The sequence below is a fragment of the Enhydra lutris genome, unplaced genomic scaffold, assembly GCF_002288905.1.
Source record: "Enhydra lutris kenyoni isolate GAN:26980312 unplaced genomic scaffold, ASM228890v2 scaffoldscaffold9, whole genome shotgun sequence".
Classification (NCBI taxonomy): Eukaryota; Metazoa; Chordata; class Mammalia; order Carnivora; family Mustelidae; genus Enhydra; species Enhydra lutris.
The window spans coordinates 34,439,920-34,453,576 of NW_019154093.1; the positions used below are offsets into that span (position 1 = coordinate 34,439,920).

Consider the following 13,657-nt stretch of genomic DNA (forward strand, 5'->3'; position numbering starts at 1 on the left):
ATAGTGTGGTTTATTTTATGAAAAGGACTCCCACATAGAACTATACTTCTCATAAGTCAAGATTTCCTTTATCTTTTGGCTCTTTGCTCTGCACAAAAATAGCTCATTGTTTGCCTGAGCTTTACCACCCAAAGGGTGAAAATCTCAGTTTCTGTTGAGGTGATTTCCTTGCACTTCCATGAAATGTTCCATTGAGAGATGCTTGATTGGGCCTGTATTTCTTGGCTTCAAATTAAAACCTATTATTTCTTTAGTCCCAGGAGTTAATTTTGAAAATACAGCTTTCATTTAGAGCTGTTAATTCAGATAAGCATCCCCAAAGCATTTACTGGCTTCAGCTGATGGAGAAATCACTTACGAGTGAGAATACCCACCATTCTTCAGTCTGATCAGCAGGGAATAGAGCAGCTGGGAGCAAAGAGTTGTCCCCCATCATTCAACTATGCCTCTAACATCACAGAAATTACCAGTGGCTATCAGAAAATCATGTAACGTCTCTGTATCAACATTCTTCCGAGGCATAATTTAATCAACATGCATGTAATCTCTGTGAAAGAATTAATAACCACTTAATTTTGTTTTCAATGTATATCTTTCATTGCTTTATGTCCTTTGGCACGGGATTTAAATTAGCTGAGAATAATAAAATCTTGAGCACTCAGAGGGGAAAGAACCCAGCCAAATTTCCTCAGAGTAAGTGAGGAAATATATGTACAAGTGCTCACACAGGAGCTGGCACATTGTAAATTAGCAGTAAATGTTAGTTGCCGCTTGCTTTCCCCAAGTGAGGAAGAAACTGAGAGGTTCATTGAGTTGCCACGGGCTATGCAGTTGGAACGTGCCAGAGCCAGGATTAGGATTCCTGTCTTCTTATTCATAGTCCAGTTCTTTCTCCACTGTGCTTTTCAAGGCTGTAAAAAATTAACTGCTATGGCCAAATTATCCTTCATTTTAATATCACCATCTTTAATCCAGGCATATAACTTCTTATGATTCTTGTGTAAGTTAGGGACCACTGGGCAACCAATGCCATTTTCTTCTGGCATTCATGACACTTTCTCATTGGCACTCTTCATGCCCTGTAAGCAATAATGCAGCTTCCAGAAGTCATTCATTCATTCAAGGTGTGTAGAGCCTCTTCTTTGCACCAGGTCTTGGGAATAAGTGGTAAACCAAATAAATGTGGTTCTTGCCTTTGCAAAGTTTGCCCACACAGATGCTTATCTGAATTAACAACTTGAAATAAGAGCTAGGTTTTCCAAATTAATTCCTGGGACAAAGGGATTTATGTAATTTGTGTCATTTTCAAGAAGTCATTGCGAGAAATGGGTGCTGCAAGTAGCCAAACTATGAAGAAAGTCAAGATTCCCAAACATTTTAAGGTCCCCTCGTTCCATGTCTCCTTGCACAAAAGCCTCTTTGGAACTCAGGAAGACAGGGAAAATAAAATTATTAATGACATGTTATTAATCCAATGAATACATATTAAATTACCTCTATCACAGCCAATATAAAAAGGTCAATTCTAAGGTTACTAAGATGAACAAGGTCCAATCTTTGCTTCAATTTCTCACAGGTGAATTGAGGAGGCAGACAAGAAAATAGGAACTGTAGGAACTGCAAGACAGTCTGAGGAGTGCTAGGACCGGGCAAAGGCAGCCAGCCACAAGTAGCACCAAGGGTGACTACTCACAGTGGGGAAGGCACAGTTGAAGAAGTGATGGCTGAGGGGAATCCTTGTACCTGGGAAGGAGTCTGCCACTTACAAAGGAGGAAAGGAGTGAGCAAAGCAAAACATATGCAAAGGCCCAGTAACGTGAGCACATGCTAGGTTTGTGGGAATAGTGAGTGGTATGTAGAACTGAGACTGTAGAGGAAAAGGAAACCAGATAAAACATTCATGTGGTATTTGGCTTCTCAAATGATTGTCACATCAAGGGTTCATTCAACCAACAGTTCACGAACATCTATGGAGTGCCCACTATTTGTGGGGGAGGTTAGTGGGTCCTACAGAGGATATATGGAAAGGAGTTAGCTGTGGATCCCCCCCCGCATCAGTGGGGTCACAGACTAGTGGTGGGAGTAATGTGCACACATATGAGTTCTAACAGGAGGAAATAACCCACAAAGATACAAAGCACCATGGGATATTAGAAGAGGGGTCCATTTTAGTTAACATGATGACATCCTTTGCAAAAGGTGGCATTTCATTTTGAAGGTACAATTCTGACACCAATTACAATGTATGGATTTTTTCCCTACACATCCAAGCAATTTTCCCTTACTGCCAGCTGAGTGCCCTACCATTCAACTTGGGTCTGACACTGTCCACCTGGAGATAGCATCAGATCCCACAGATTAAGGGCTCAGTCCTGCAAGACTCTCCCCACTTCAGCCACCAGGTGCAAGTCCAGTGTGTTATCAGTGCTTGTGACCCACTGACTGTAGATCAGAGACTCCCATGACCCACGCCCCACCCCACCCCCGTCCTGGGTTTTATTAATTTCCTAGAGTGGCTCACAGAACTCAGAAATATTTTACTAACTAGAATACTGGTTTATTATAAAAGGATATAATTAATTCAGTAACAGCCAAATGGAAGAGATGCAGTCTCCTGGCATTCACTGTCCTGGAGACACTCCAAACCCAGTCCTTTTGGGGTTTCATGGAGGCTTTGTTCCATAGTCATGATTGATCAAATCATTGGCCACTGATGACTGAACTCAATCTCCATCTCCTGTTGTCTCTCCAGAGGCCTGAGGTGGGGCTGAAAATGCCAGCCCTCTAGTCAGGTGGTTGGTTCCCCTGGCAGTCAGCCCCCATCTTTAGATTACCTAGAGGCTTTCCGTAAATCTCATTAACATAGCAAAGGACACTTTTTATAACTCTCTTCAACTTTCCAAGAGTTTGAGGACCTCTGTGGTAGGAATGAAGACAAAGATCAAATATACATTTCTTATTCTAAATCACAAAATCACAGAAAGGTAGGTGATACTGACATGTGTGGATTTGCAGTGGGAGAGCTTCCCCTCCAGAGGAATAGCCTGAGTGGTGTCAGGAGAGGGGTAGCACATGTTCACAGAAACATAAGTGCTCAAGTTTGTCCTAGGCAAATATGAGTTAGTCCGTCCTTCCTTCTGTTCATCCTTCCTTCCTTCTTTCCTTCCATCCTTCCTTCTTCCATTCATGCCATTCATTAAGCATTCACTGAGTTCTTGGCATAAGAAGGACCATCCTGGGTCCCAGGGATCCAGTAGTAACCAAGTCGTTCCCTGTCTGCAAAAATTTTATATTTAAACTACGGAGTTCTATATTGAACACTACTTAAGGCCTATTTTAATTACAGTTTTAAAGTGCTATTAAGGAGAAGCACAAGATACTTGAGATCAAACAGCCAGTCAATGGTTTGAGATGAAATGTCAGGAATTCCGACCGATAAGCTGGAAAAAGTATGTTGGGGCCAAAGAGCAGAGGACTTTGAATGCTAAGCTAAGGAGTTTGGAATTTAATCTCTTAACTTTTCCTGAAAAACAGCCCTCAGTATGACTGCAGGTGTTATCAGCAGATGGAATAGTGGAAAGAGAATGCACTTTGGGTTCAGGAAGACTTAGCTTTGAATCTCAGCCACGCCAGTTACAAACGACATGTGCCTCAGCGTGTTTCTTAACCTCTTCACCTGTGCTTCGGTTTCCTTCTCCTTAAAATGAGATGATTATATTCCAGTGGAAGCTAAGAAGGACCTAGCATGATGTTTAGCAGAAAAGAAAAGTAATCGTTGGAGGGCGATTGTTCTTCCCCTGTTACACAAGAAAATGTCAGGCCACGGAGGGTTTAAAGGCACTTTGCCTAGGATGACCTAGCTAGGACATGTTCTGTAAGTGTGATCCCTGTCTGTCAGAGCCTGCAGCTATCAGGTGTGCTACCTAGAAGCTGGATGGCCCCTGATGGATCTGGGAAGAGAACTTGTGGCCATCCCAGTAGCGAGACCCTTTCTCCACAATATCCTTGCGGGCCATTCTCTGTCATTTAGAACATGGCTTCCTTCCTAAAACGTGGCTGTGTATCAGAATTCACAGATCTATGTGAAAAATACAGATTCCCGATACTGCAATAGCCTCTCTGGGGATGGGGAAGGGAATCATAGTTTTAACGGCTCGCCAAGTGAGTAAGACACTCATCCATGCTTGAGAACCACTGACTGGCCTCGCATCTCCCTCTCTCACTTGTTGCTAATATCCTATTGCTTTGTACTGGGGCAGATAGCCCTCTGTTCCAGTGGCTCTGAAAATGGGCTCCCAGACCAGCAGTATTAGTACCACCAGGCACTTTTAGAAATGCATCCTCTCAGGCTTCCCCTGGGCCTGTTCTGTCAAACGCCCCGGGGACTGCGTCTAGCAGTGGGTGTTAGCAAAGCCTTCTAGGTGATTCTGATGATCCCAGAGTTTGAGACCACTGCTCTAGACTATTTCGGTGATGCTCCCCTGTAATGCACTGGGCAGAAGTTCTACAAAGCATGAAAAGGTTGGTGAGACCAGTAAAAGGGGATGGGGTGGGGGCAAGAGGGGCGGGATTGGGAAATGAAGAAGAAAAAAAGAAAAACAGAAACCAAAAGGTGGAGCCCAGTATTTGTGGAGCCTGCATTTGTTTGCTTGCTTCATTGGACTCTTGACATCAGCAGGCTCATTACAATGTAGAATAATGCCCAGTTCCTCTGCGAAAAGACCACTCCAGAGGTTAAGGAAGCCGGATTCCTGTTCCTGTGTGACTTTTGGCAGCTGACTTCATCTCTCTGGGTCTCAGTTTCCTGAGGTGCAAAAGGGAGGCCCAGACTGATTGGTCTCTAAGGACTCCTCTGGCATGACTTTCTGCAGAGCTGCCAAAGGAATCGGGATCCACTCTGACATTTAGTGTTATTCCTGAGCAAGCGTATTGTCTGAGGGCCCCCCTGGAACAGTGAAACCTGAAACAGAGGGGCTGGTTAGGGACCTGGAGTAAATGACTTCCTTCCTGAAGAGTTGGAGCCTAGGGAAATTCCAGGCCATCTGGCTGTGAGGGGATTGCAGTCATCTACCAGTGTTATGGGAGACGGCCTTCCGGAGATAGCGTTATGTCATCTGATAACTCATTATGACCTGGAAAACTCCTCAGTGATCTCGGGGGTGGGGGACAGAGGTAGGGAGACGTGAAGGTGATATTCACACAAAGACTCAGGCCTTCTTTCCTCTCCATCTCCACAGGAGGTCCCCAGCTGCTGCTAGTCAGCCACCTGTCTCCAGAGTCAACCCGCAAGGTAAGCCGTATCACATTGTGTGTCAAAATAATCAAGGTGTCATTTGTGTGGAAACTTTTTTAGGATCATTGCACTTGTTTGCATATCATGGCCCTCTAAAGTCTCCTGGTGACTTTTCTCAAAGGCATAGTGGAGCTTTCCTTCATTCCACATAAAACCCAATGAAATAGTTTTCCGGTCATACGAGCACCTGGACTTTCAGGCTGTGATGGATGTGTGGTAATGGGGCTTCCCAGAAAGGAGGCAGGAGGTGGAGATGTACTGTAGTGCAACTTCACCTCAGCTTGCTGGGCCCCCATAAACTCCAGGACAGCTGACTTCAAAGGCCCTGAGGGACCCCCAGGTTGGCCTGAGCATCCCACAGGGTGTGCTAGTGGTTTTCCTCCTAGCGTCAGCTCTAGGTCCCACTTGAATCCACATCCTTTCCAGGTGTGAAACCAAAGGCTCTTCCAGGTCACAGATCATTTCCCTTGGAGGTCTTCCAACTTTGTTCCTCAAATGTGTGTGTGTGTGTGTGTGTGTGTGTGTGTGTGTGTGTTTTAAGAAACCCAACGTCTCATCTTTCAGTGCTGTGCATATGCTTTCCATGCAGAGTGGAGAATTGGTCTATGCAGAAGGAACCCTTCGGATACAGATCGAACAGTAACTCTACTTGACATAAGATGCTACCAGTTACAAGTCCAAAATGGCATTTCCCACCTTGACTCTGTCCCCACTAGTGTGATGGTGGGCCTGAGTAAAACCACAGGAGAAACAAGTCAGATGAGCTCTGTTGAGTTGGTCTAACACCAAACAGCACTGCCTCAAACACTTCTCTCTTTCCGGCTATGCTATTTCCCCTTGCTTTATCCTTAACGATCTTCCTTTCTTGCATGTTGTATTCTCCCCCTGGCATCACAGCCACGAGGATAACAGAAATAGTATAAAAGCCCAACTCCTAAAAACAAAGGAACAAAAACCTAGGTTCCATTGGCTCATTGGCTTCAGAAGTATTTACGGTACACACTTTTAAAAATATTTTTGTTAGAAAAAAGATTGAGAACGAGACTCAAGGTGAAAGGAAGATACTAAGTAAAGGTAAGTTTGCCTCTAGAGCCCAGTGATAGGAAACAGAGAGAAGAAAATAGTACTCCGTCCCCGGGCTTCAAAAACCTGGTGTGCTGAAGTCCTATTTCCTTTAGAAGTTTGATAAAAGGAAACAAAATAGACTGTTTGAACATATAACTGGTGTTACATAGTTGGAGATCAAAGGAGGTGGTTTTGAAACTCCTATCATTTCATCATCTTAGCTCACCAGTGAGACATCATCGCTCACATTTCTGTTAGGCAAATGTGCTAAGAAGCTTTTGACATCAATTTGAATATTTAAACTGTTTTTCTTGTAATAAATACTGACAAACATTAGGAGAATATGTGATATTTACGGCTCTATAAATTAGCTCATTAGCCAGAGATGTTGTTGGAAAGATCATTTTGTGATTATTGGCACAGTAACTACTGCTTGGCAACTAGGGATTCTTTTGCTAAATTCTTTTAAAACAATGGAGCAAAGAAATGACAATACCACTTAGGCAATTTGTTTTCGTCTGTCTTTGTGGCAAACTACAAAAATTCTGGCTTTTCATCGGGAAGAGAATGTAGCGATACCAATTATTACGTAATAATAGGTTTCAAAATCTCCTTAACGCTTAACCACAGCCAGAAAAGGAAGGAGGACACACACATCCTGTGTTTTGTTCTTATTATCAGCTTAAATAAGTCAGGCAGATTTTTCCTGGTATTTTAATATTTATCAGCATGTGACAAAGAAGTGTGTTTAAATAGAAACTTTAAAAGGGAATGAAAAGTAGCTCAGAGCAAACAGAATTGAATGCTGGAGTACTGCTTTTAAAAGATTATTTTTCATGATAATAAGATCAGGTTTTCATCTATTATCACTAAGTTGAACCCATGCATTTCAGTTGAAATCCAAGCTAGAAGATACAAGAATTCCATGATCATTTAAACACATTTAGCAACAATCCAGTTTGGTAGGAAAGCCTGAATGATTTAGGTTGTAACTCTTCTTGGATAAAAAGCAAGTATAAGAGAGAGACAGAGAGAAAGGGAAAAGCCAAATATTTTTTAAATGCTTTTTTCCCATTCATCTAAATGAAAGGAATGCAATTCATTTTAAGAGCTACTTGTCAGAACCCCTCGTTAAATTGGTACATTTGCTCTTACAAATGGATCACTAACTGAAGTAATTCATGGGGGAAATAAAAGCAAATTGCTTAGTCTTCAGTACCTTTATTCTCACCGTTTTAACCAAGGTTACTGCTCTTTTCAGCTCTCGAGGTACAGCACGAGTTTCCCTCCTCTGCAAAGAATCCCAATACTTTTTTTTTTTTTGAATCAGCGTAATTGCTCCTTTTTGTGTGCTATGGCAACAATCCCATTCTAGGTTATATTGTAATTCATGGCTAATATGTCTCCTGCACCTTGACAACAGGAGTTGTACCTTATTCATCTCTTTATCATTGAAAATTCATTGGCATAGCTATTTTCACGTAGTAGCAAGACAGTAAATCTTGATTTGACCAGAACTGCATAATGTTCGCAGAGTTTATCTGAAGAAAAATGTTCATAAATTAAATTTTAATAATGAGTCAATATTTTTATCTCTGTAGGTATGAAAAAAATTCAACTGTGGCTTTTTTGCTATGAAAAAAATCAGTTACTGCATTGAAATGAAAAGAGGTTTGAAACACACTCTGTTAACAGCATATATAATACATAATTGTGCAGTCCTGTGGGTTTTGGACAAAAAGAGTTAAATGCAAAAAGTTGGCATTTTTGCACTTTGAATAGCAAAGCCAGAGTAAAGTAATTGAGAATTTAAAATGCAGAAAGTATAGCAGCATGGAAATGATATGCTCCTGCTTTAAGGAGAAAGATGCACTAAATCCTCCTGGGAGTATTGAAATGCTAAGGCTGTGGAGTGTGGGGAATATCTCGATTTTTATCACATTTTGCCTTTTCACGAGCAGGAATTCCAGGCCTTTTCTACATGCTGCATCAGGATTGGAACAAAAAGAGAAAAAAATAGAAGAAAGAACACTCCAAAAACAAGGCAGGCTTCTAGCATCTGTACACATTCAACATGGAAACTAAAAGTCATTTTTAGGATTTCAGGCCTCAAACTATTTTTAACAGAAAAAAAAGAAAACAGATTATTGAGGAAAATCAATGTGTGTGTGTGTGTGTGTGTGTGTGTGTGTGTGTGTAGGATAATTGTCTCACTTTCCCACCCATTCTATCCCTTGCCTTTGTATGCATTTCAATAGAGAGTACAGATATGTCATGGGAAGCAAGAATTTCCTAAAAAGATAAATCATCAAGGGTTTACAGCCTTTATGAAATGACTCTTTGCTTTACAAAAGGATGAGAGAAGTATTCCTTTTAATGGCCAACACCTCTGATTCACATAAATGTGACTTTATTGATAATATATATTGTATATACAGTGTTTCAGCAGTCGAATTGTTGTGTAAAGTGGGAGAGTCTATATTAATCTTCCCATTCTAAAATTTAACAATAAACATATTGAACAAGAACATCACCAATATAACATGTCGGATGACATAAAGAACAACTCCCAAGTCCATGGGTCATTGGAAATGACAGCAAAACCATGCCACGAAGATGATTAGAGAATTGCCTGAGGACTTCAGGCTGGACTGCCACAGACCCAGAGTCTCTCCCAGCCTGGGTCTCCAAAGCCTTGGTTTACAGTGGTTTTCAACACCAGTCCATTAGATATTTTTCAAGAAAAGCCTGTATATGGAGAAATAAAATGTGATAACAGAGGACTTTCCAGTATGTCTGAAATACTTTGGCCTAAGTGAGAAACAGACCCAAACAGTCAGTGCTCATGGGAATCCCTTTCTTCTATTATGTGTTCAGGCCATTCTGTGGGGAGGAAATGATGCTTTTACGAGTTGATAAAACAGAAGAAGGGGCTTTCTGCTAAGAAGCCTATTTCTCAGTATGAGTTCCTCCCATATCTTTACTTGATTATGAATATCCCCTTGAAAGCTCATGGGGGTGTGCCAGATAGAGGTACTGTTGGAGGAGAAGACAAAGGTCTCAGAGAGTTGTCTTGGATTCTAAGAATTTCAGAAAGTCATGACACTGACCAAGTTCTCATTCCTTGCCAGAGCTGCCAGGGCCTGGGATGAGAGATGGACTGTATGTGTTCACTAGTAAAGGGTTCTCTGAGAACCACATCAGTGGCCTGTGTCAGATGACTGGAGATGAAGCCTGGCATAAGCACGACGTTTGCTTGGTTTCTACATTAAGCAAGAGCTCTGAGGTGGGATTACAACACTTATGGACAAATACGAATCAAATCAATCCTGTTGCCAAAGGCCATGGCCATGCACGACAAAGGAGAGACTGGGGGTGAGGGGGAATAACCAAAAAAAGAAGGGTGGGGTAGTGGCAAGAGAAGAAGAAAGAACGGAAAGGAACAAGAGAAAACACTAGAAATCTCAGAGAAGTTTTTCATTAGTGTTCTGATGGTTCTGTGGCCTGAATTATTGGGCTAATTGTCCTAATGATTCACCTCAAGTGTTTAAGCAGGCTGCATACAAAACGATAGGGCAAATGCACAAGAAAAGTCCCAGTAATTCTGGGAATAAGTCCCCAAATGGTTGTTTTATAAGAACTGCTTTTGTCTAAAATAGCCTTCTTCTGAAAGTTTACCCCAGACCAAGCTATTTACATTGATCTGCAATTATTTCATATATGTCTAAAATTAAGTGTGGGTAGTTGCAAAAACATTGACAAGTCAACTAAAGTGTGAACAGTTAAAACGTTACCCTGGAGCAAACACTGCCAGAAATAAAGCCCTGCTCATTAATGGCTATTCCACCAGTTCAAAATTAATTTCCAAATTTAGTGTGAATGCTGCTTCCTGTTCAGTGGACCCCAGTGAAACCTGCAGCATCGAATCTCTCACTTGCTGCGGAAAGACTTGAGTCCGTTCCGGGTTGGCTCCACTCCACGTTTTTGCGCTGCTGAGAAACACCATCCATCCACCCCCCACCCCAAAGTTGGAATCATGCATGTTAGTAAGTATTTCAGTTATGCTATTGACGTCAATGGAGTCATTAAATAGATTGCTGGCCCTCCCAGAGGCAAATCACTGCCAGGGACCTAGATACAGACACGTTTTTTACAAAGACAACCATCAGGTTTTGCTATAGCAGTAAGCCAGAGAAAGGGAAAAGTTTATATTGTAGCAGACCTATCTCCAAACACAGTTTATTTTTTTCTTTTGCGTTCTAGTTCCGGCCTTTCTTTCTCTTTGGTTACAGTAGGCTCAGGCGATGCCCAGATATTGTTGCCTGAGTGTTTTGTGTGCAAAAGCATCTCCTGTCATTGAGACCGTGAGGGGTGGCTCCCCACTTCTGAAAACACGACTCACCTCTAGCTCTACACAGCCCGGCTTGATGTTTATTTGGTGGCATAAATTATCTGGGCAAACCACTATTGTCGGCCAGTAAGGCTGGGTTTGACATATAGTTCCCCAGATAAACAGTTTCTTCTGAACAAACACGCACAGCTCTGTCCTTTCTGCCACTTCTGTCCGCTCGTGGCCGCAGCCCTTCATCTGTGAAACAGGCTTGCAGGGTGCTGCGGCACGGGGGCTCTGAGGCAAAAGGTGGAGGAGGAGGCTAGAAAGAAAGATTCACTTTTCTCAGCCGCCTCATCTGCGGGGCTGCCGCAGGAGGCAGGAGGCTGCCCACGTGCCTGTGTCCTCCCAAACCCCAGCTGCTGCCTACCTCAAGCCTGGTCATGCAGCTCCCAAGTCAGGAAACAGCTGGCTCCTTCTGGGTATTTCTGACAGCTCTATTTACCTGGGCAGCCCCAGGAGTCAGAGCCAAAGATTCATCTCACACCTGGACTCCTCTCCCCCGCCCCCCCTCCCAGGCGCAGAGGTAGGGAGCCATCTTGAGCAGACAGCTTTCTTCACATCTGGTCATCTGAACCTGCCATGTTGGTTTCTGCTCTCATCTCCCTTTCTAAACTGCGCTGCCCTACTCCCGCACTGCCCCATTTGCTTATCAGTTAGTGTGTGTGTGTGTGTGTGTGTACACATTTTACGTATATGTTTGTTTTTCTTTTTTTAGTTAGTATGCACTTAAATACCAGACATCTGACCACTGTTGCTGACCCCTATATTCCTGGCTTTGAGTAGTGGCTTCAGAGTCCGTCCTTTATCTCTCTCTTCACCTCCAACAGCCAATCCTTGTAGCCTTTTCTCTAATCAACCCCCTTCCTTTTCTTCCTCACCCCTTCTTCCTTAGTTCAGTGATTCATCCTCCCATGCCTAAACCATTATGTTGGTCCTCCCACTGGGTCTGTTGTCCTCAGTCCTTCCCCATTGGAACCCCTCCACCTCCATTGTGGTACTAGAATTATTCTAAAACCCAGTCGTAGTTATTTCCTTAGTTGGCTATCATCTACCTCCAACACAGGATCCCCACTTTTTACAAATCCCTTCAGAATTCTGCTTCTAATTCCTTCTTTGTTCTCATCTTTCACTCTAAGCCCCATGCACAGCTGATGGCCAAGATGCCCTGAACATACTGTCCCTTCAATATGCCAGGCTCTTCTTGCCTTTCTGCCTTTGTACATGCGGTTCCCTCTGTCTGGGCTGCCTTTTCTCAAGAATATCACTCCCATATTCAGCTCAGGGATATTCTTACATTGTCAAATGAACCAGCTCTTTCCACTCACTGATTCTTAGATTCTGAGTCAGGATTCAGCTAAATACACAGCCTCAATCCAAAGCCTGATACATAGCACCTACTTCGTAAATGCTAATTCCTTTACTCATCCTCATTTTAAAAGTACATTTCTTATCCTTTAAGACTAAGCATATGTGCCATCTTCTGTATGTGCTCTCTGCAACTCATCCAAAATTACTCTCAATTGTTAATTATCTCCAAATCTCAATTATTGCACTTGCCATATTATGCTGTACTTATTTATTTAATTCTATTCCCTTTTAAACTAAGACTGCTTCAAGTTCAAATACTAATTTTATTTTAATATCCCCAATTTATAAACCATGACCTGGAATATAGTAGATGCTCAGTAAATGTTTATGGACTGAACAAATACAAATGAGGGTATACCCATTACCCATGCCTGAATCAGAAAGGATTAGAGAGTTCATAGTTGGCTGGTCTAAATATCTTCTAGCTCTCAGGCATGTATACAGTGCTGACATTCCTGGCTAATCTTGACTACACGTAACTTTTTTTCACTTGAAGTAAGCTCTTTATCATCCATTACTTCAGGTGGTATTAAAATAAATGCCATAAAAGTGACAGTGTTAAAATAAATACAGTAAAAAAAATTACTAAATGTGACTAACTTATTACTCTGTATTATAGCTTAGTGCCTAGTACAGTGCCTGGCACAAAGTAGTATGTTGAATTAAATTGGGCTGGGAATCCCTGGGCCAATACCTTAGACAAGTTACTTCTCAGAAACTCAGCTTTGTTTTGTCTAGAAAGTAGGTGTTTTAATATTCTATCGTGTAAGATTGCTGGGAGGGTTGAATAAGAAAAGCTATCTATGCATATAGTGGTTAAAAGTAAAGACTCTGGAGCTAGACTGCCCCTTTCAAATCCCAGCTCCATTAGTATGTGACCTTGGGACAAATTGCTTAACCTCTCATGTCCCAATCTCCTCATCTCCAAAATTGGGGTGGACATTTTACATACCTCATATATTGGTTGTAAGGATTAACTGTGTAAACATACAAAAAGCACTTAGAATAGTTCCTGACACTTAGAAAAGTGTCAGTATTAGTATCATGTTATTAATCATCCTATGCAAAATGTTTCCCATAGCTCCCAGCACATAGCAGGTGGTCAGTGTGTGAAAGCTAAGAGCCCAGGCCTGCTGGCAGAAGTCGGGAACCAAAACAGAAAGTCCTGTTCGGATCTGTCTACAATGTTCTGATCTACTTCCCTTCTGTAGGAATACAATCTAGAAGGCAAGCTGTCTTTGAAGTTTAAGATTTGTTTCCCCTGAAACCGTACAAATCTGATTACGTGGAAAGACATGTGGAGGGGAAGGTATGACACCATACAAGGGTGGCTCTTTCTCTTAAAAAAGACAGATTGCAGAAAATGTTCAGGGTAGACTCTGATAAACTGGATCGTAGTTAACTGAGAGCTTTCTCTTGCCTAAGCGTGAGAAGACTTCACTTAATAGGATAGAGTAATTGCGGCTCTGCCACTCATTACAGTTGTGTTTAAATACAGTGTTTGGGGCTTGGTACATACCTGCACAGACAGGGTCTTT

The 13,657-nt window shown here is 42.2% G+C and overlaps 1 protein-coding gene across 2 annotated transcripts in view; it reads left to right on the plus strand.

Annotated features, from left to right (window-relative positions):
- Nucleotides 1-13,657, plus strand: part of LOC111143034 (phosphodiesterase 4B) — a 571,923-nt gene that overhangs the window by 462,325 nt on the left and 95,941 nt on the right. For both annotated transcript variants that reach the window (XM_022496458.1, XM_022496459.1), the window contains one exon: nucleotides 5,238-5,290. In XM_022496458.1, coding sequence (XP_022352166.1) covers nucleotides 5,238-5,290 — 53 coding nt within the window. The remainder of the gene's footprint in view (nucleotides 1-5,237; nucleotides 5,291-13,657) is intronic.